This window comes from Taudactylus pleione, unplaced genomic scaffold (genome assembly GCF_031769625.1).
Source record: "Taudactylus pleione unplaced genomic scaffold, aTauple2 ptg000251l, whole genome shotgun sequence".
Classification (NCBI taxonomy): domain Eukaryota; kingdom Metazoa; phylum Chordata; class Amphibia; order Anura; family Myobatrachidae; genus Taudactylus; species Taudactylus pleione.
The window spans coordinates 8055372-8078878 of NW_028284653.1; the positions used below are offsets into that span (position 1 = coordinate 8055372).

A 23507-nucleotide genomic window follows, 5' to 3' on the forward strand; every position below is an offset into this window, starting at 1 on the left:
GGAGCTGATTGGTTGGCGATTTATTTGTTACAATTTTATCGCTCTCCCAGCTTTGATACATAGGGGTAAATTTACTAAGAATCGAGATAGGTCGAGATGACCATCTCGGGTGATTTATTCATTTTTTTTCCTGCTTACAAATTTACCCAAGGTAAAGTCGGGTGAGTTAGAGAAAGATTTCTCTCATCTCACTCGTAAAACTCGGGTGAGATAGCAATCCCGAATCAAATCGCCATCGGGCCAAATCGGAAGTACTTTTCACCTAAAACATACATCTCTCAAATTTACCAAGAATCGGGATGACAAGCTCAGGTGAGATAAGAGCAAACTCTCTGTCAAAATCACTTTTCAAACTCTCAACCCCCTGAGCTGCGAGATGGTCAGAAACATACAACCAAAGAAACATACACAAATCATTGTGATTTGTGTATATTTATTTCTGTAAATGGTTAAAATTGGGTTAATTTTAGGAAAAAAATGATGTGAGGTCCCCCCCCAAAAGACTTACCAGCCCCAGGATTGCAAGCCAGTCCTGATTCTTAAAATCACAGGTATCCCTTTATTGGAGGGTTACTCAACTCCCCAGGGATCCCTGGCCTGGGCTGACTAGCGGTCAGGACTGATGCTGCGGCTGGGGGGCTTGGTCAAAGGGCTCCCCTGGCTGTGGCATCAGTCCCCCACTAGAAAGGGTCCAGGGCTGGTATTAAATGTACGGTGACCCTCACGCTATTTTTTTTCTCCGTATATTTAAAACCACCTCTGTCCCTGCTGCCTGGTGCTGGTTCGTAACTTTACAGTGGGACCCTACGCATTTTTTTCCCTGTAAATTTAAGAACCAGGACAGGCTGGCAAGCCCGGAGCTGGTTAGTCTTTTGGGGGGGGACCTCACGTAAATTTTAAAAAAAATATTCAACCCTTTTTTACAAGTCTTAACACACAAGCAGCCAAGACATATCTCACTGATAAGAGCAGGCTGCTAGCTCGGGAGAGATTTGCAGAGAGAAAACACTGCAATCTCGGGTGAGTAATCTCCTGCAAAAAGAGATACTCAGGAGAGATATCTCGTTCTGCTTCACCATCGGCCAACTCGTTTAGCCTGTTGGTAAATTTGGTAAAAAACAAGGGATTAAATCACCCAAATTTTGGAGAGTTCCAGCGAGATTAATCTCCTTGAAAATCGGGACCATCTCGAATCTTAGTAAATTTACCCCATAGGCTCCTTAAACTGGCCACACACATTGCAATCTGATCATAATAAAATAGGATTTTTTTTCATCAAATTGTTAAAAATGTCAAACCTGTTTAAATAACAAACAATCCAGTAGCATTAATGTAGTTGACAAAATGAATGAATAATATGATCATTTTTGATCATTTAATCTGAAAAACAAATAGATTGAGGCGGATTTTTGATTGTCTATTGAAATCTTGTACTTTGTTACATGATGAATATACAGTATATTAGTGCCTATAGTAAGCTTTGTAGTATGATCAGACTCATTTTGTATAATTCTGATTATATACTGATATGCTGATTGTTGGGCGCAAAAAGCAAGTAATTTTGCACCTGGACAGACAATATTGCAATGCAAGGGGTGCAAATACATTTATTTTTGCATGCAGGGTAAATGCTGGCTGCTTTTGCATGTAGCCCACACATGCTGGACAACTTTATATTTACACTGCAATTTAGATTTCAGTTTGGGCACACCCCTTTCATATCTAAATCTCAGTACAGTATGGATATACCAAGGTGCAAGTCAGAATCAGCCTCAATGGGGGGGGGTAAAGTTACCAAACATCAATTTGGTGTTTTTCTGTGAATGTCCTTCGATTTTGCAATCTGAAAATTTACTAACGGCAAATCCGACAGTATTTCACAAAAAAAACAGACTGCAATAGACCATCGGCCCAAATATCGAATTTTTAATATATGCAACAATAGAAGCTGTAGATTTACTAACCATCGAGTATCTTAACCCAATAGAACCAGCATAAACATTGCAGCAAGTTAGTCAAAATCAAATAGATCTGCCTGTGGCAGGCGTGTTTGGCTGAAGCACTGCACAGATCACTGTGATCTGTGCAGGCTTTTGTTATGTTTACAAATAAAGAAAAGTTTAATGTTGAGTGGGGTTTCTCCCCCAAAATCCATAACCAGCCCTTAGACTCTCAGCCTGGGCTGGTATTGGAAAGTAGGAGAAAAGAAACAAAGTGGGATTCCTCTTATTTTCCAAAAACTGTACAGGGCTGAACAAGCGGGGGAAGTAATGTTATAGCAGGGAGACACACAACATGCGGTTCCCCTGCCATAACGTTAAACAGCCCCAAACTGGTCAACCTAGGGCTGGAAACCCTCAGAAAGTCGAGGGTAATAATGCACACGCACAACTTGTGCATGCATACCCTGTACAGTGTCAGACACAAACCCACACACTCCAGGCACACCAAGCCAGTAATATTCTGCACAGTTATATCATTCAGAGGTCTCTACCCATCATAACATCATGATTGGGGAAGGAGTGGGGGGTATAAGCAGTGCAATCGTCTACTTGAACATTTGGCCCAGCAATAGTATTGTACTAAGCAGTGATGTCCTGGGTTATACATTTAGGGATATTGATTACCTTGATGAAAAATACAGAAATGCAATCCTTTATTTGTAAAAACAAAACTTCCACTTATGCAGCAAGATAAATTAATGCCATTTTAGGAATACAGCTAAACAAAAGTCTTATAATAAGCATATTATTGGATCTTAATGCCTTCATCTGCCCAATACAAATAGGAAAATAGGAATAATGTAATGCAATTAAAGTGACAATGACAAAGGAAGTAGAGCAGTTCCCTTATCATAACAATATAAAATATAACTGTATCACTTAGAATTACATTTCAGAACATGTCTGCCTTGTCGGGGAACATTAGAATGCCAAACTCATATATCTTCAATTCTGCTGAACTGTGAATACAAGCCTGGTAGACATGTAAAAGCTGAAGGGAAATGTAGAAGATAATCCAGGATACTTACAATGGGTCGGAGTCTGGCTTGGGGCTGCTTCTACATGGAAAGTGTTTTGCAAGAAGGTAACTTAAAATTCCAAGGAAGCCAAGTAGAAGCAAACAGCCAATTGTGATTATGAATGGCACGTACCAAGCAGTCGGTGAATACACATTTTCACTTTTGTCAACATATATAACTCTAGGCTGTAAACATATAAGCAACAAAATTATTAATATATTTAAGCAGAAATATAAATAACATCTGCATTAGCCCAGTATGTGAATTCATAAAGAGATGTTATCCCTATAAACTCCATTTATACACAAGCCACAGCTTCATATTATTCAATAAATTAGCATTATCCAAATCTGGAAATAGCCACCACTGGATATAATACTACCAAGCCTCTCAATTGCTAAGCCATGAAGATCTGCACTCCCTCTCAATACAGGGACTAATTTATATAGAAAATGTGTAACTAGTGAGTTTTTGTATAGTGCCAGTGTTATATAGAGTTTATTAGACAGGCTTCCTCCTCTTTCTCCCAGGGTTACATGTTCAATGGCTTTGAACGACATTTCTTCGGGGTTGGATTCATGATATTGAGTGAAGTGTTTAGAAACCGTCCAAAAGAGAAATGTTCTGGATATTCGAACTGCAGACCCTCTCCCCTCAAGGGTTCAATGACAGCTACGAGATAGCACCCTTCATATAAAATCTTTGGCTATACACTGAATTAAGGGATGGAATATAGGTTCTAATATGCCCATTAAGGTTCCCGTATCTATAGCCATACCACACTGAATATGCCCAACCTCGTCCGATCTTGGAAGCTATACAGTGTGAGCCTGACCAGGACCTGTTTGGGAGACCAACAGATATGATCAGGTGCTGTAGATCTTTCCCTTGGGGCAGGATAGAGTACCTCCATTCCCTCTAACTCAGTGCTATACCCAAACTACTTTTATAGAACACATATTAACACTGCAATTAACATGTCTCAAACATATGGAATTTCTGAATAATGTTACATTTCATCTTGATTTAGGTCATCTTACCACACAAGAAATTCATTGTTTCATTTTACCTTGTTTCAGGTTCTTCCCTGTATACTGTGCTCATATCAACCTCAACTAAATTTGTAAGAAAAAGTGATATAGTGGTGTGCCCTTTAACCAGGGATCATAGGTGGATTATTAGCAGCTGACATAAAGGGATACTGCCAGAACCCCTTAAGAAAAGCAAATGGACAAGGAGAAATGTCTGCGCTTATAACCACTATAAAAAGTATTCCTTCAAATCTGTTTTGACAATTTATTGGCAACATAGTAATAAGAATATCAATAATAAAATAGAACTGCAGTTCCTAGGATATGGAATACAATGTTAGGTAAACTGAAAAAGTATAACAATCAGTGCAATGATTAAAAAGGAGTATCCAAAAAGAAAGTCCCAACTAATAAACAACGTGTATCTGAGGAATAACCTCATATTGCATATTGTATTGTATATGAGTCATTCCTCAGATACACGTTGTTTATTAGTTGGGACTTTCTTTTTGGATACTCATTTTTAATCATTACTCAGTGCACTGATTATTATACTTTTTCAGTTTACCTAACATTGTATTCAATATCCTAGGAAATGCAGTTCTGTTTTGTTATTGATATTCTTATGACTATGTTGCCAATAAATTGTCAAAACAGCTTTTAAGGAATACTTTTTATAGTGGTTATAAGCGCAGACATTTATTCCTTGTCCATCAACTAAATCTGTAATCCCTCTCTCAGCTGGTATCTTACCATTATTATTCAAGTAACTATTCTGGGGGGACAGGGGAGGGGGCAGGGGACTGACTCAAACTTTCTCTCAAATTACTACAATAATATACCCACCTGTCACCAGAAGTTGCCTACTTGACATCTCTATTTCTGTTGACAACAATAATAATCCTACACCTCAAGCTCTCTGACTAGGTGTTATTCTTGAGTCAGAACTGTCCTTTGTTCCCCATATCTAATCTGTATGCACGTCCTAAAAAAATGTAAAGAATATGCTCATATCTCAAAATCTGAAACAAGACACTTCAAAAATAATACTTCATGCACTTAATTTTTCTTGTATTGACTATCGCAATTCCTTTCCCAATTGTCTTCTTCTAAACAGACTTTCCACCCCTGCAATCTAATAATTACCTTTTTTTATGAATCCAATATACACTAACATACTTCTACTCACATACAAGGTCATCAACAAAACTGCACCAATATACAACAACCCTTTGATGAAGTCTGGAGGAGACGAAACGTGTTAGGGAGCTCCATTCTCTTGCCACTCAAACTTTTATTCTCCTGAACTAAGATAAGCTTTTTAAAGATATTTATTATACATTTTTTGGGCTGTCTTCTTAATACTGGTGTTTAACCATCTTAGATACATTATACATTTTTTAGCAGCTGATGAACTATTGTTGTTTTTATGTTTGTTTATCATATGGACCCTTGTTTTATCACTAATAAATTGTGTACCCCCCTTTTCTTTATATATATATTTATGATTGCACATTTTTTATTATATGCATTTTTTTATTATGTGGCATTAGCACTTTAATATATCTTTATAATAGCACTTTACTTGAGCAAACACACAGGTTGCTGTACCTAATTTATATTCTTGCACAATATACAACCACCTTCCAATCCAATCTAAACAATATTTGTGCGTTCCCAGTGACAGAACATTTTTTGGGCTGCACCCACGCTCTGGAATGACCTCCATCAGATAACACAATATTCCTGAAGCCTCCAAAACTTCAAGTGTCCTTGAAACCTCAAATCTTCAATCAAGCTTATAAAATTCTCAAACTACCCTCCTAACCCTCCTAGGCTATTCTACTCGATTACCATGCTCCCACAAACTTTGTAGAATTATTATATTACAAAATACACATTTTTATATACTAAACAAACCAACACATTTCCACAGTACACTGGAAGTCCAGCAGGCCGAAGCGTAACAGGTTAACAGTAGAAAAATATAATCTTCTGATATTTCACTTATTTATTATTAATAATAATGATTATTATTATTATTATTATTATTATTATTATTATTAATAACAAAATGTATTGATATAGTGCTAGCATACTCCATGCCGCAATTGGCCACGCCACTTTGAAAATATTTGGGACCTGAACTGTACATAGCAGCTCTGTCAGCAGGTATACAATTATCATGGCTCAGGTACTGAATGCCCGGCCATTCTGCTCTAATACCAAGCTGTGATGTGTGGAAGAGCATAATTACATTTGTCACCTAGAGAGCTCAGTAACAAATACACTATATCAAGTTTTAATAAAAGCCAGCAAATACACACCCCAAAGCCTTATTCCAACCTCAGACAGAATGTAATTGTGCAATACTGTGAATGTTAATCTTCAGGAGAAAAAGGAATTGGCTGCGCTCTATTAGTTTTATTATAAACATACAATTAATGGCTGCCATTAAAAATACCCAGATGTAACAGAGTAGAAAAACACCATTCAGTTAATTATTTACATTTACTGTGCTTTGAATAAAGGCTTTGGCTGTGCCTCATTGTTTTCTCTTTATACAAACACGGCTTATTATGACATTATATAAATACTAATTTGTATATAGACAGTACACTGAGTCTAATAAATGTACTACTGTACAGCACAATATTTTATATTCTGCTGCCACAGGAAATATTTAGAAAAGGTCTACTGTACTGGATCTATCATGAGGTAACTACTCATAAATATCTACAGGCTCAGATTGAAGGATATTCCACATCAACCAGGGCCAAGAGTAGCAGAATATTGTTGGAATCTTATAAAAACAAAAAAGGGTCTTCTGACCCCTATAAGCTACTGTAGATCTTGGCTGGGCATGGTGCTAACCTATGACTGTGTGTAACAGTACACATTTTCTTATAGCTTTGACAGTGCTTGGTGAGGATATATAAATTGTTATGAACTACAATATGCTTAGTACCACCCACACTTCCATCTATTTCGTACATGTTCTACATATATTATTGGCACTGAGAGTTTTTGCATGTCCTGGGGAAGGTGCATGGAGTACACACCTAAACATTTCTCTCCTCTTGGGCAGGACACTATACACTGTGCAGTCTGAGCCGCATTTAGCTCCATGCTGAACGCAGCATAAATTCAATCTAAAATAGGTATAAATAATTTGTGTGCTGCAAACTGCTTTCAAAGTGAATGCTGGATAAAGCATTACTGCTATTTGCTATATAGTCCTCTAGTCACAGTCATTATTATTAAAATTTCTCTGGAGATAATTAGATATATAACTCGCATGGAGTTCTACCTAATTATCGGAGGAATTCATCATCCCTCTTCTAAATAAGTATCTCTACCGAAAAGCTGTCATTTTTGCGATGACAGCTTTTCAGGAAATAGATATTTTTCCTGCCTTCCTGCACATTTCACTGCCGTTCTCCGTGTCGCCCCAGCCCCTTCAGCTTTGTGCCCCGGCGACATGCCAGGCTCCCACCCCCCGCTGTTCGCTGCATCAACTTTCTGAATTGTCCCCCAGAAACCCGGCCCCATCCCTTCCTTCTCGGCCAGGTCTGCCCAGCTGTTGTGTGCCCAAGCCGCTGGCGCGGACCCCGGGGGCTGTCACTTGTGGGTGGCTTTGAAGGGACAAGGCCAGCAGGGATATGTGAGCTGTGCAATACTTTCCTCTATTCTCCCCACCGCTGCATGCTGCTGACGGAGATGCCTCCCCTCTGTTCCCCGATGACACTTTTAAGTTCTTCTTCAATTAACTGTTCATTAGGAAATAAACAGTTAATAGAAGAAGCACTCGCAAGTTGCCACCGGGGAACGCTTCCGTCAGCAGCAGCAGGCAGCGGAGTGAACACCCAGCTGGAGGAGAGAGCGACAGAGGGAGCCGAAGGAAGACCTGCAGATAAGTATGTACAGTACCGCTGTTACACAAGCTGCCGTGTAAACTGCAGCTTGTGTAGCTTTACAGGGGCTGTATGCCATCTGAAGTTGGCATACAGTAACACCATCAAATTCCAAAAATACATAATTTTTTGAATTTGATGATTAGCCTTATTTCTACATTCCCATACTAAAGTATGGGGAGTGTGGAAATGAACACAGATGGACTTAACCAGGAGATATCAGTGATATCTCCTGCGTTAAGTGTGTTAATGAATACTAAAAAACGGTAATTAGGGAAAAATTTTCTTAAAACCATTAGGCCCCACAGTCCTTTTTAACCACCATGGGTGAAATTCAATTCAAAGCGATGTTGAATAGCCAGAGAAAGGAGCTCCCAAAGCTATTCAATTCACTGCGCTGTTTGATTGGGCTAAAGGATTTCTTCTCGCACCTCCCTGGGGATGCAAGGAGAAATCCAACAAAAGTACTGTTTGCCGGCAAAGCGAGGCGCTAACAGCTGCGCGGCAGGCACTTTAGTCGGAGAATGCCGGTTGCAACTAAACACTGAGGTTAAATTGTGAGAACCGGCATTCGCTGACTTTACAGCGTGCTGAATTAAATAGCTCCGGGAGCTCCCTCCCGAGGCTATTCAGCATTGCGCTGAATTGAATTCTGCCCCATGTATACCTCTCAATAAGGATCAATGAACATAATTTTAGATCATGTGTATGTTGTGTTCAGCATGAAACTGTATAGAGTTTAGGCTGAATGAGACTGATGAAGAGTAGTAAGATTCTCAGAAATCTAATAGTCAATGCTGGAGAGCCAAGTTGTTGATGCTCTGCCACAATCACACATTGTGACATACTAGACCAATGACTCATTGATAATTATGTTAACCTGGATCTGAATACATATCTATCTTGTGTCATCCCAGTTCATGATACACTTACTGTAGTAGTAGTTATAGTGGTGGTCAGTCCAGGAATATAAACATGAATATATAAAGAGACAGTCCCAGTCTGAATAAGCCCTGTTGATCCTGGAGGTAATAAATTGCCATCTGTGATGTAAACCCTCAGGTTATAATTCCAAGTAGTATCTCTACCTCGAGAGTAATCAAATGGGAGAGCAAGAACCAGGCTAGTTATGTTGGTACCAGCAGAAGACGAGAAAGCAAAATGGTTGTTTACATTGCCTGCAAATCACATGAACAAAGATATAATGATACATACAGTTACAGTATTCAATCATATGTATAATTTACGTAAGAGACATTAGATTGTGATTGAAGTGAACAGTTACAGATATATACAAGCACATAAATGTATATGAATGACCAACAGAAAATTAAAAAAGTGATCATTTATCAATGACAATATATTAACTGTATATATACTATGAAATAGTAAATAATATATGAGTGTTAACCAATTATAATCAGATCTGAATGACATATTAAAATCAAAGAAACAATCTTATCTCGTTGTAAACATACAGAAAATTTGCATGAAAAATAAAGCCTTGTGATGCCTATTCATCATGACATAATTATTTATCACTAGTGATAATTATGTTTTAAACTCGCTGCGAGTTTAAGAAATGTTTTGAAGGCAGTCACCATGCCTCACTAACAAACGTCTCACTTTCAAAAATCTACTCATTTGTGGAATCAGCTTTCAGGGGATTGATACTTTTCCCCTGCAGCTGAGGTATCCACAAGGATTTCCTCACTGCTGCATGTCTCTCCCCTCTCTATTCCCTGCTGTCTTTCTCCCCCCCCCTTTTCGCCGCGTCCTCCGGGTGTTCAACCTGGCCACCGCGGGTGTGATGATGAATAGTCCCCATACGAGATAATAACCATGCCACAATCTGCCGAGACATACCCAAACCCCACACGATCACACTCTGCAATCTCAGAGACCAGAAGATAGCTCAGGAGCAAGGAACATACAAACGCTCTACTGGAACCTGAATTTCCTCATACACTCCCGGGTCACACAGAGGGTGATGGAAATAAAGGCGTAAAAACGCTGCTGGCGAGTGTGAGAAAAATAAGATTCTGGAACTTGAGACAGAAAAGTGTCCGCAAAGGATTATTAGAGTGCATGCATGGTGGAGCCTGTGTTAACAACGCACGCATTAGAAGGACCACTGAAGTAAGGAAGATTACTGATATACTTATTTTTTATGAGCACCAGAATAACAAATAACTGGAGAATATTAAACTGAACAACCACTACAGAACTTATTTTTGAACTGGACTTTTATGGGACACATTGATTATTTAATCTGTGTTATTGACATGCTAGGAAAATGTTGTACCATTTTATTTCTGTATTTATCTGTAGGGGTGTCTTTTGGCGACACCTACGATTCCCCAATCTAAGCTGCTTCAGGTGCCCTGATTTTGGTGTCTTTCAATTTTAATTCTGAAGGATGATTTTCATGCTAATTGATGCTTAGCCATCCAATGTGGACACATCTCCAAATAATGCTGCTGGCTCAAATCATTCAAGTGCACCGGCTCGGGGGGCACATGGCTCCCATGCCCCTGCCTAGGGTCTACTTTTATGCACATTTTTGATACACGTAAAGTAGTCTATATGCTTTTAGCTGATGCAATACCTATATATTTTACATCCTGAACCTGTAGCCTAAAGTGAAAGACAGCCAAAGAAAGCACATAATGTAATCTTATACCTGAATTAATAGAGTAGCTGAACGAGCTTGGCCCAGAATCACGATCTGTACAAGTCAACTTGAAATTCTGAATGTTTGTTCCTGTTGCTTGATCCACAGGTACATACAATGTGTACGAATTGGGTGTACAAATGGGCTTTTCATCATTTGCTTCATATACGTTTACTGTCACCTAAGTACAAAAAGAAAAAATCAATTCACGCTTTAGTTGTCGTGACAGATGTACAAATATTTTAATAGTCAATTATTATTATACAACCATAAAGATGTCCAACGGGTAGATTAGGGGACAGATGATGCCATTGAAGACATAAAATGTGACAGAATATCATAATGAACAACTTTGTCTGAATGGGTGTACACATGGAAAACTCCCCATTAATGAAACGGCACATTTCTAGTGTGTGAGAAGCAGGGCCGCCATCAGGGGGGGACTGCCACACCTGTAGTCCCGGGCCCAGAGAGAGAGGGGGCCCGGATGTCGGAATTAATGTATTGGTCATTATTATATGGGATGCCAGGGAGAAGACCTAGCGCTACGCAGGCAGCATTCCAAATAAGTTGCCAGCCGTTAGCCAATTAAAGCTCGTGGAACGACAGCCAATCAGGAGCGGCCGCTCCTGATTGGTTGTCGTTCTGCAAGCAGCCAATCAGGAGCGGCTGCTCCTGATTGGTTGTCCTGCGAGCAACCAATCAGCAGCGCCCGCTCCTGATTGGCTACAGGTCCGCAAGCTGTGATTGGCTCGCGGTCAGGGCCATATTTGAAGTGCCACCGACACCAACGCTTTCCAGCTGGCTGCCGGTGCATAACTGCACTGCTGCGGCCCTGCAACCCAGGTCCCCGCTCTCTTCGGACCAGCTGAAGTCAGTAAACAGGTAAATACATAAGTCCTCCAAATGCGGTAGCCCTTCACTGCGCGTCCGCCCCCCCAAGTCCAGACAGCCTCCCCTGACCCTCTGCCAGTCTGCCTCTTCCCTACTCCTAACAGCCCTCCCTCCCCTGTGCCTCCCCCCTACTCTATCCTTTCCTACCCTGCCCCCCCTCCCAATAAGGTTCAGCATTCCCTGCCCTATGCTCTCCTCCAGGGGGCCCTGCCTATTTTATTAGTACCGGGCCCCACAATTTCTGTTGGCAGCCCTAGTGAGAAATAGATGGCCCAAATAAAAGAGGTGTAGCTCTGTTGTTAAATGTAGTTTTACACCTTCAGATGACGCATTTAGCAGCTTTCATAAGGTTAATCCAACTATAACTGATTACATGGATCTCTTTACAATTTCATTCTGTGCCTTTCAATCATATATTTGTATCATCATAGTCCTTAGAGATGTGCAGGCTCAGATTAGTTAATGAAAGATGATGTTTGTTCATGAAAGATGGCGTTTGAATCTTTTTAATCCAAGCACCAAACTATAAATTTTACTGAAAAAATTATGTATATGAATCTTCATAAAGATAAATAAAAAAATGTCAAGTCTGGGACAAAAAAATAGCCACTGACCTAACTAGGTAAAAAAAAATATATATTTTTTCTTTATTTCACTTCAGCTATTGGCAAGGGATTGGTTTATGCCCTACTGGAGTATAATAATATGCACAATCCAGAGAAGGCGGGCTGAAATAGTCAAACATCTTCGCTCAAATAAAGGCAGTCTACAAAGACGAGTATTAATAATAAAAGTAACAGAGGAGTACAGGCTAAGCTTACATGTGGGAGTTTTTCATGCATTAAATTAACATTCATACTTTCCATACGTTATGTTATGTTTTCTGTGCTGTACTACATCCCACGCTTCAATGTCATTTATCTCTGTAGGTCAGCTTCACCACATCCCTCAGTACATATGAATTATGAATAAAACAACTACATGCGTGATGAAAATAATTATATGGTCTTTATCTTTTTATGACAGTGATAAATAATAAGATGGACAAACAAGGGACAGCCTGCTACCAATGCAATTCTGACACCTTAGGCTGCAACCATGCAATTTTGAAAGTTCAAATTGCAATATTCTTACTGATGCTGTAGAAACCCTGGATCCAGAATCTGCAGCTTCTACTATAAATGTATATCGTGATGTGGTTTCATAATCTGCATAATCAGCAAGCTCCAAAACCCCTGTATTTGGATTAATCCAGAAAATATTAGTAGCACCCAAAGTACCGCCACCACTGACAATCTTGTATGTGATCCCAATAAAGGGGTAGTCTTTGTCTGTAGCATAGATGTAGCCAATTTTTGTTCCAGCTGTAATGACAAAAACATGCAAGCATACTTAGCATTACTAATTAATACATCCATCTCAGAGTTATTTCATTCTTAAAATATTTAATTCCAGTTAATTACGTCTAAAAATGTATGCGTTTCCATAGCTGCAGTCTTTTTCATGTATGCAATTGTAATCAGACATTTATTTTTTATTATTCTTGGGACCAAATCAAATAGGAACGTTATGTATGTATGTATTTTAGGGATGAGCGGGTTCGGTTCCCTGAGAACCGAACCCACCCAAACTTCGGGGATCCGGGGCGATCCGAGCCCAAGCTCGGATCTCCCTGTCTGCCCCGGATCCCTCTCCCGAGGCAAAACCTCGAGATCTGCTGTCGGATCTCGAGGTTTTGCCTCGAGCGGCCATTTTAAAAAAAATGCCTTTGCCTTTAATGGGCAAAGTGCTGATTAGCTGACAGAGCCGTCTGTCACGGCTCTCAGCCAATCAGCATTATGGTGCTCATTTGCATGTAGCACGGACTCGTGAGATCCGTGCAACATGCATCTGTGTGACTGACAGTGACACAGAGCACAGATGGGTCAGTGAGACCCGTCTGTGCTGCTGTGTATTTCAATGACACAGATGCACGCACGGACCAGAAGATCCGTGCTACTTGCATCTGTGTCATTGACACAGAGCACTGCCGGGTCCATGAGACCCGTCTGTGCTGCTGTGGTAATAAAAAAAAAAAAACCTGTGTAAAAAAAGAAAAAAATGGCGTCCCCCCCCCAAAAAAAGAGCAACCAGCCCCGGGCATTAGTGACCCAGTGCTGGGTGTGCTTAAATACAGGGGACAAACGACGTAGGGGTCCCCTGTACTTAAGCACAACCAGCACCGGGCTAGTCAGAACCAGCGCTGGTTGCCAAAATACGGGGGACAAACGACGTAGTGGTCCCCCGTATTCTGAGCAACCAGCTCTGGGCTCTGATCCGGTCCTGGTTCTGGAAATACAGGGGGGGAAAAAATTAGTAGGGTTCCCCTGTATGTTCCAGAACCAGCACTGGACTTTTTCTAGCGGGGGGCTGATGCCACATCAAGGGGAGCCCTTTCACCGGCCCCCCAGCCGCAGCATCAGCACTGACCGCTAGTCAGCCCAGGCCGGGGATCCCTGGAGAGCTGGGGACCCCCCCCAATAAAGGGGTCACCCTCTCCAGGGCACCCCAGGCCCAGGCTGATAGCCCGGGGCGGGTTGATTGTGTGGTGTGGTGTAAATAAAGAATATCAAACATTGTCTTTACAAGTAGAACTGCAAGTCCCAGCAAGCCTGCCCCGCATGCTGGTACTTGGAGAACCACAAGTACCAGCATGCAGGGCATTAAGGGCCCACTAGTACCTGTAGTTCACCTGTAAAAAAATTTTTAAAAAAAACACAGGACACACACACCGTGACAGTATAAGTTTATTAAACATACATACACACACACACACATGTACACATACTCACCTATGTAACCTGTAGCATCGGTCCACTTGTCCGGTAAAGTATCCATAGGGGACCTGTGAAAAAAAACATACTCACCATCTCCTATGCGAGGTTCTGTCCTCTTCGTTCCAAAGTAGGCATCCCCGGACTTGGCAAAAAAAAAAAAACGAAAATGCGATCCACGAACTTAGTACCGTTCTATAGAACGGTACTTCCCGAATGAGAGCTTAGCGGCGGGGTATCACCATGGAAACCCCGCTGCTAAGCGTTCATTGGCTGAGAGAGGTCATCTCCCGTCTCTCAGCCAATGAACGGCTCCCTCCATTGTAGTCAATGGTGGGAGCCGCAAGGTTATTAAAGTTTACCCTGCGGCTCCCACCATTGACTACAATGGAGGGAGCCGTTCATTGGCTGAGAGACGGGAGATGACCTCTCTCAGCCAATGAACGCTTAGCAGCGGGGTTTCCATGGTGATACCCCGCCGCTAAGCTCTCATTCGGCAAGTACCGTTCTATAGAACGGTACTAAGTTCGTGGATCGCGTTTTCGTTTTTTTTTTTGCCAAGTCCGGGGATGCCTACTTTGGAACGAAGAGGACAGAACCTCGCATAGGAGATGGTGAGTATGTTTTTTTTCACAGGTCCCCTATGGATACTTTACCGGACAAGTGGACCGATGCTACAGGTTACATAGGAGAGTATGTGTACATGTGTGTGTGTGTGTGTATGTATGTTTAATAAACTTATACTGTCACGGTGTGTGTGTCCTGTGTTTTTTTAAACATTTTTTTTACAGGTGAACTACAGGTACTAGTGGGCCCTTAATGCCCTGCATGCTGGTACTTGTGGTTCTCCAAGTACCAGCATGCGGGGCAGGCTAGCTGGGACTTGCAGTTCTACTTGTAAAGACAATGTTTGATATTCTTTATTTACACCACACCACACAATCAACCCGCCACCCACCGCCACCAGGGGTGGCGGGGATAGCGTCGGGCTATCAGCCTGGGCCTGGGGTGCCCTGGAGAGGGTGACCCCTTTATTGGGGGGGTCCCCAGCTCTCCAGGGATCCCCGGCCTGGGCTGACTAGCGGTCAGGGCTGATGCTGCGGCTGGGGGGCCCGGTGAAAGGGCTCCCCTTGCTGTGGCATCAGCCCCCCGCTAGAAAAAGTCCAGTGCTGGTTCTGGAACATACAGGGGAACCCTACTAATTTTTTTCCCCTGTATTTCCAGAACCAGGACCGGATCAGAGCCCAGAGCTGGTTGCGCAGAATACGGGGGACCCCTACGTCGTTTGTCCCCCGTATTTTGGCAACCAGCGCTGGTTCTGACTAGCCCGGTGCTGGTTGTGCTTAAGTACAGGGGACCCCTACGTCGTTTGTCCCCTGTACTTAAGCACACCCAGCACTGGGTTACTAATGCCCGGGGCTGGTTGCTCTTTTTTGGGGGGTGCACGCCATTTTTTTCTTTTTTTACACAGGTTTTTTTTTTTTTTTACCACAGCAGCACAGACGGGTCTCACGGACCTGTCATTGCTCTGTGCCAATCACACAGATGCATGTAGCACGGATCTCCCGGGTTCGTGCTACATGCAAATGGGCACCATAACGCTGATTGGCTTCCTGTCTGCCACTGCAGTGCCACTCCTAGATGGGCCACGTGTTTGTGCCGCCCACTTGTGTCGCTTAGCGTAGTCATCCAGCTACCTCGGTGCAACCTTTTGGCCTAAAAACAATATTGTGAGGTGTGAGGTGTTCAGAATAGAGTGGAAATGAGTGGAAATTAATGTTATTGGGGTTATTAATAGCGTAGGAACAAAAAAAGGCCCATTTTATGTGATTTTAGCGGGTTTTTTTATTTTTTAAGAAAAAATCCAGATCCAAATCACAAAACCCAGAACCCAAAACACGGAAGGGTGGTTTTGGCAAAACCAATCCAGATCCAAAACACGAAGAAAGATCCAGATCCAAAACCAAAACACGAAAAGTGGCCAGTGCACACCCCTAATGTATTTATGTATGCATTGATCATATGTATGTATGATTGTATGCATGAATGTATGTAAAAATATTTTTTTCTTGCTCCTGTAGCACTTAATTACCTTTTTGTTTTAGTTTAATGTTTATATAGTATACAAATCCATTTAAAAACAAGTTTTCATACATGTGATTGCGCTTGGGTCTCTAGCTACACATTTCAAAGCTGTTTGAGATCATCAATCGATCCAAGCACCATGTTACCATTTACTTAGTAATCGAAGGAATCCTGACCAAACCAATGTTTCTGTGTAACCAGTTTGTGTCTAAGCGCTATGGCGTGGCTTTGTCACAAGTTTTGTGACATGCCAAAGGCAGCTATTTAGCACAATTTGAGGATATGTATGTGGACACATCTATACAAGTACTTGTTAGGAGATTCTCCGTGTAGGCACTAAAACCTCTGGACCTTCTGCATGCATCTTCAGCTCCATCCTCCATGCTGAAAGGATGTGCCACTAAGAGTATCCAACTATACCTAAGAAGATACGCCATTATAGAGGCCAGTAACCTAAAATAGTTCCACTGCACCACTACCGCTATAACGCTATATATGTACAGAGCCAGCGTGCATACTGCACTGCCACCACTGTATGTACAGATACAGGTACTGCATGTGATCTTACCTGTCACATACTACCAAGCTCCCCTATACATTCCTGGCTGGATCTGGTGCATACATCATGTGCTGCGCTGTGTACCTGTTATACATACATGCTGCATTAACCATGTGTAATCCTGGAAACCTGTTCTGTCTGGTAAATAAACCTAAAACCTGTTTAAGCAGTCTACTGTGTGGACTAACCTCCATCACCGCTGCCACCCAAGCGCGCCAATAGCGTGAAGGGGTGAAGGGGCATGGCCAAATTGCGGGATGCATGACTAAGCCCCCTTAGGGAAAAAATAATAAAAATAATATTTTTGTGACGCTGCGAGTTGGGGAAAGGGTGCGCTGTGAGCCCCCTGAGTGCGGCACATAGCTAGTGGGGGGCACGATCAGTGTGAACGCTCCCCCCACAGGCAAAGGAGACTGCTATTTAGCAGCCGCGAGCAGTCTCTCAGTGCAGCCCAGCACACAGCAGCGTGTGCTGGGCTGCTGTAATGAAAGAGGGAGGGGGAGTGGGTAATAATTACCAAGAAGCCCGGGCCCTGGTAATCACACGCTCCCCCCCCCCCCCTCTTGGCGCCCCTGCTGCCACCTGTACCAACTATAGGATCTGCCAATATTACTTACGTGGAAAGATTTCAGAAATATTGAACACATAAGAAGAGCTGTTGAAAACAGGGGGATATTCATTGACCGGGATTGTTTTCACATAAACAAAAATATTCTCTGTAAAAATGAAAGCAAAGTATTTATTGTATTGAGGTTATGCATGATGTAACATTTAGTCATTAGGGGATTATTTATAAATGGTGCAAGAATCACCACCTTATACTGTATAATGTTACTTACTCGTGTAATTTGGAAAGGCAATGTCCTGCACTGAAATTTTTAAACTATATTCATTGCCAACAGCTAAATTATTTGGGTCCTCAAAGTCCAGGTTACCTGTCAACTGGGGCAAAAAAATGCATAATTACTAAAGGGATGGATTATACATAGGAAAAATGAAAACAGCAAGAGAAGAGGAGGATTAGTAAACACTCCAGAATGATAGGACACAGTATTAGGTATTTCCTTTTTAGAATATAAAAGACTTATACAAAATTAATTTAAAGTTGAAAAGGTAAATAACGATTGCTGCCTACTCAAGAATGATCATATGCAGGGTTACTAGCATCCCCAGCAATTGGCCACTAGACATGTTCAATGTGATATAGGCGTACTGTATATTTCTCAGATGACAAAACATGAGGATTATTTTTGCTTTTCCCAATAATAATATTAAACTCAGACCACAAATAAAAAGAAAATAGAATATTAAACCAAAAGATTAATAAAAAATAAAAAATACTGTAGAAAAGATATAATAGTAAGTTACATTTGGGAATCTAAATATTAAAATTACAAACTCACTGATAATGGTGCAGATTAACTAAGTAATTCAATCAGTAACTGGGTAAAGTGGAATTATGTGTATACTGTAATGTTAAGGAGAAACTGTATTGGACCCAATAATTAGGATGTGCAGTCTAACTCCTCCCCCTTTATTTGTGTATATAAATGAACGCTTGAAGCATGGGTGTAACTACTACAGGTGCAAGGGGTGCAGCTGCCATGGGTGTAACTACTACAGGTGCAAGGGGTGCAGCTGCCATGGGTGTAACTACTACAGGTGCAAGGGGTACAGTTGCCATGGGTATAACTACTACAGGTGCAAGGGTGCAGCTGCCATGGGTGTAACTTCTACAGATGCAAGGGGTGCAGCTGCCATGGGTGTAACTATCACAGGTGCAAGGGGTGCAGCTGCCATGGGTGTAACTACTACAGGTGCAAGGGGTGCAGCTGCCATGGGTGTAACTACCACAGGTGCAAGAGGTGCAGCTGCCATGGGTGTAACTTCTACAGGTGCAAGGGGTGCAGCTGCCATGGGTGTAACTACTACAAGTGCAAGGGGTGCAGCTGCCATGGGTGTAACTACTACAAGTGCAAGGGGTGCAGCTGCCATGGGTGTAACTACCACAGGTGCAAGGGGTGCAGCTGCCATGGGTGTAACTACCACAGGTGCAAGGGGTGCAGCTGCCATGGGTGTAACTACTACAGGTGCAAGGGGTGCAGCTGCCATGGGTGTAACTACTACAGGTGCAAGGGGTGCAGCTGCCATGGGTGTAACTACTACAGGTGCAAGGGGTGCAGCTGCCATGGGTGTAACTACCACAGGTGCAAGGGGTGCAGCTGCCATGGGTGTAACTACCACAGGTGCAAGGGGTGCAGCTGCCATGGGTGTAACTACTACAGGTGCAAGGGGTGCAGTTGCCATGGGTGTAACTACTACAGGTGCAAGGGGTGCAGCTGCCATGGGTGTAACTACTACAGGTGCAAGGGGTGCAGCTGCCATGGGTGTAACTACTACAAGTGCAAGGGGTGCAGCTGGCATGGGTGTAACTACTACAAATGCAAGGGGTGCAGCTGCCATGGTGTAACTACCACAGGTGCAAGGGGTGCAGCTGCCATGGGTGTAACTACCACAGGTGCAAGGGGTGCAGCTGCCATGGGTGTAACTACTACAGGTGCAAGGGGTGCAGCTGCCATGGGTGTAACTACCACAGGTGCAAGGGGTGCAGCTGCCATGGGTGTAACTACTACAGGTGCAAGGGGTGCAGTTGCCATGGGTGTAACTACTACAGGTGCAAGGGGTGCAGCTGTCATGGGTGTAACTACTACAGGTGCAAGGGGTGCAGCTGCCATGGGTGTAACTACTACAAGTGCAAGGGGTGCAGCTGGCATGGGTGTAACTACTACAAATTCAAGGGGTGCAGCTGCCAGGGGTGTAACTACCACAGGTGCAAGGGGTGCAGCTGCCATGGGTGTAACTACCACAGGTGCAAGGGGTGCAGCTGCCATGGGTGTAACTACCACAGGTGGAAGGGGTGCAACTGCTATGGGTGTAACTACCACAGGTGCAAGGGGTGCAGCTGCCATGGGTGTAACTACCACAGGTGCAAGGGGTGCAGCTGCCATGGGTGTAACTACCACAGGTGCAAGGGGTGCAGCTGCCATGGGTGTAACTACCACAGGTGGAAGGGGTGCAACTGCCATGGGTGTAACTACCACAGGTGGAAGGGGTGCAGCTGCCATGGGTGTAACAACTACTACAGGTGCAAGGGGTGCAGCTGCCATGGGTGTAACAACTACTACAGGTGCAAGGGGTGCAGCTGCCATGGGTGTAACTACTACAGGTGCAAGGGGTGAGGCTGCCATGGGTGTAACTACTACAGGTGCAAGGGGTGCGGCTGCCATGGGTGTAACTACTACAGGTGCAAGGGGTGCGGCTGCCATGGGTGTAACTACTACAGGTGCAAGGGGGCGGCTGCCATGGGTGTAACTACTACAGGTGCAAGGGGTGCAGCTGCCATGGGTGTAACTACCACAGGTGCAAGGGGTACGGCTGCAATGGGTCCCAGAGCTGAGGGGGGCCCATCTGCCTTGTCAAAGTTACATGTGTTATATACGTTTTTCACCATTGGGCAGTACATAGGGTCCCTTACAAAAGTTTTTTATGGGGCCTTCAAATACCTAGTTATGCTCCTGAAGTTAGAGACTTCCTTCTGAATGGTATCAGCAAACCAAACATCTCCTCTTATTTGTATATAAACAGCACAGGTTCCTGCATTGCATTGCTGCATTCCCACATTGCTGTCTACATATTATGGGACATTTTTATGGTAAGTCCTTGATAAAATAAGCGAATGGGCCTGATTTAGGGCCGCACACAATGCTGATGTTCATGGAGTTGACTGATTTTCTATTACGTGTGCACAAATTCCTAGAAGCTCCCAGGGTGCCTGTGTTACACAGGGTGTACACACAAAGTCACACAGAATCAGACACATCCTGTAGAAGTGCTGGATGTTCCTGGGCAGTAACTGGGAGGTGGCTAAACACATGCAGGGAGGTGGTTTGCGGGTGCTATGGGAGTGTAGCGAGGGCATGTCGCTGTAGTGTTTGCTTACTCAGACGCTCAACTGTACACTTTGGAGGCCATACTCAGATGGTAAATCTGTGCCTGCCATAGGGCTGATGCAAGTTTCCATAATGCAGCCGATGGTGGCGCCTAAAGACGCACCAGGTAGTATTGCAGCATTTACTGTCCTTGCACATTTTATACACACAGATGTACACCAGGGACTGACTTTGTAGCAGCATTTACCGTCCTTGCACATTCATGCACACAGATGTACATCGGGGACTGACTTTGTAGCAGCATTTACTGTCCTTGCACGTTCATGCACACAGATGTACACCGGGGACTGACTTTGTAGCAGCATTTACTGTCCTTGCACATTCATACACAGATGTACACCGGGGACTGACTTTGTAGCAGCATTTACTGTCCTTGCACATTCATACACACAGATGTACACCGGGGACTGACTTTGTAGCAGCATTTACTGTCCTTGCACATTAATGCACACAGATGTACACCAGGGACTGACTTTGTAGCAGCATTTACTGTCCTTGCACATTCATACACACAGATGTACACCGGGGACTGACTTTGTAGCAGCATTTACTGTCCTTGCACATTCATACACACAGATGTACACCGGGGACTGACTTTGTAGCAGCATTTACTGTTCTTGCACATTCATACACACAGATGTACACCAGGGACTGACTTTGTAGCAGCATTTACTGTCCTTGCACATACACACACAGTACACCAGGGAATGACTTTGTAGCAGCATTTACTGTCCTTGCACACAGATGTACACCGGGGAATGGCTTTGTAGAAGCATTTACTGTCCTTGCACATTCACACACACAGATGTACACCAGGGAATGACTTTGTAGCAGCATTTACCGTCCTTGCACATTCATACACACAAATGTACACCAGGGAATGACTTTGTAGCAGCATTTACTGTCCTTGCACATTCATACACACAGATGTACACCGGGGACTGACTTTGTAGCAGCATTTACTGTCCTTGCACATTCATACACACAGATGTACACCAGGGACTGACTTTGTAGCAGCATTTACTGTCCTTGCACATACACACACAGTACACCAGGGAATGACTTTGTAGCAGCATTTACTGTCCTTGCACATTCATGCACATAGATGTACACCGGGGAATGGCTTTGTAGAAGCATTTACTGTCCTTGCACATTCACACACACAGATGTACACCAGGGAATGACTTTGTAGCAGCATTTACCGTCCTTGCACATTCATACACACAAATGTACACCAGGGAATGACTTTGTAGCAGCATTTACCGTCCTTGCACATTCATACACACAGATGTACACCGGGGACTGACTTTGTAGCAGCATTTACCGTCCTTGCACATTCATACACACAGATGTACACCGGGGACTGACTTTGTAGCAGCATTTACCGTCCTTGCACATTCATACACACAGATGTACACCGGGGACTGACTTTGTAGCAGCATTTACTGTCCTTGCACATTCATACACACAGATGTACACCAGGGACTGACTTTGTAGCAGCATTTACTGTCCTTGCACATACACACACAGTACACCAGGGAATGACTTTGTAGCAGCATTTACTGTCCTTGCACATTCATGCACACAGATGTACACCGGGGAATGGCTTTGTAGAAGCATTTACTGTCCTTGCACATTCACACACACAGATGTACACCAGGGAATGACTTTGTAGCAGCATTTACAGTCCTTGCACATTCATACACACAAATGTACACCAGGGAATGACTATGTAGCAGCATTTACCGTCCTTGCACATTCATACACACAGATGTACACCGGGGACTGACTTTGTAGCAGCATTTACCGTCCTTGCACATTCATACACACAGATGTACACCGGGGACTGACTTTGTAGCAGCATTTACTGTCCTTGCACATTCATACACACAGATGTACACCGGGGACTGACTTTGTAGCAGCATTTACTGTCCTTGCACATTCATACACACAGATGTACACCAGGGACTGACTTTGTAGCAGCATTTACTGTCCTTGCACATACACACACAGTACACCAGGGAATGACTTTGTAGCAGCATTTACTGTCCTTGCACATTCATGCACACAGATGTACACCGGGGAATGGCTTTGTAGAAGCATTTACTGTCCTTGCACATTCACACACACAGATGTACACCAGGGAATGACTTTGTAGCAGCATTTACCGTCCTTGCACATTCATACACACAAATGTACACCAGGGAATGACTTTGTAGCAGCATTTACCGTCCTTGCACATTCATACACACAGATGTACACCAGGGACTGACTTTGTAGCAGCATTTACTGCATACTTACCTACATTCCTGGGCAGCTTTCCGGGAGCAGCAGGAGGGGACCTGCTGCTATCCTCTTTGAGGGGCGGGGCCAGACGACAGACTGCATTAGGCCCCGTCCCCTTTACAGAAACCCCCCGCGATTTGTGGGTCCGTGATGAGGAGGCGGGGCTAAATGATGTGATTTAGCCCTGCCCCTTCCCTACGGACCCGATAATTTCAGGTA

At 43.2% G+C, this 23507-nt stretch overlaps 1 protein-coding gene across 1 annotated transcript in view; it reads right to left on the minus strand.

The window, feature by feature from the left end:
- Window positions 1–2895: 2895 nt before the first annotated feature.
- LOC148515283 (cadherin-related family member 3-like) overlaps window positions 2896–23507 on the minus strand; it is a 61245-nt gene continuing 40633 nt past the window's right edge. Inside the window, exons 10-16 of the mRNA XM_088480254.1 lie at window positions 17832–17934; window positions 17610–17708; window positions 12670–12899; window positions 10651–10822; window positions 8901–9145; window positions 3032–3207; window positions 2896–2962 (exon numbers count right to left, since the gene is read on the minus strand). Of these exons, the coding sequence (XP_088336380.1) occupies window positions 2896–2962; window positions 3032–3207; window positions 8901–9145; window positions 10651–10822; window positions 12670–12899; window positions 17610–17708; window positions 17832–17934 (1092 nt within the window). The remainder of the gene's footprint in view (window positions 2963–3031; window positions 3208–8900; window positions 9146–10650; window positions 10823–12669; window positions 12900–17609; window positions 17709–17831; window positions 17935–23507) is intronic.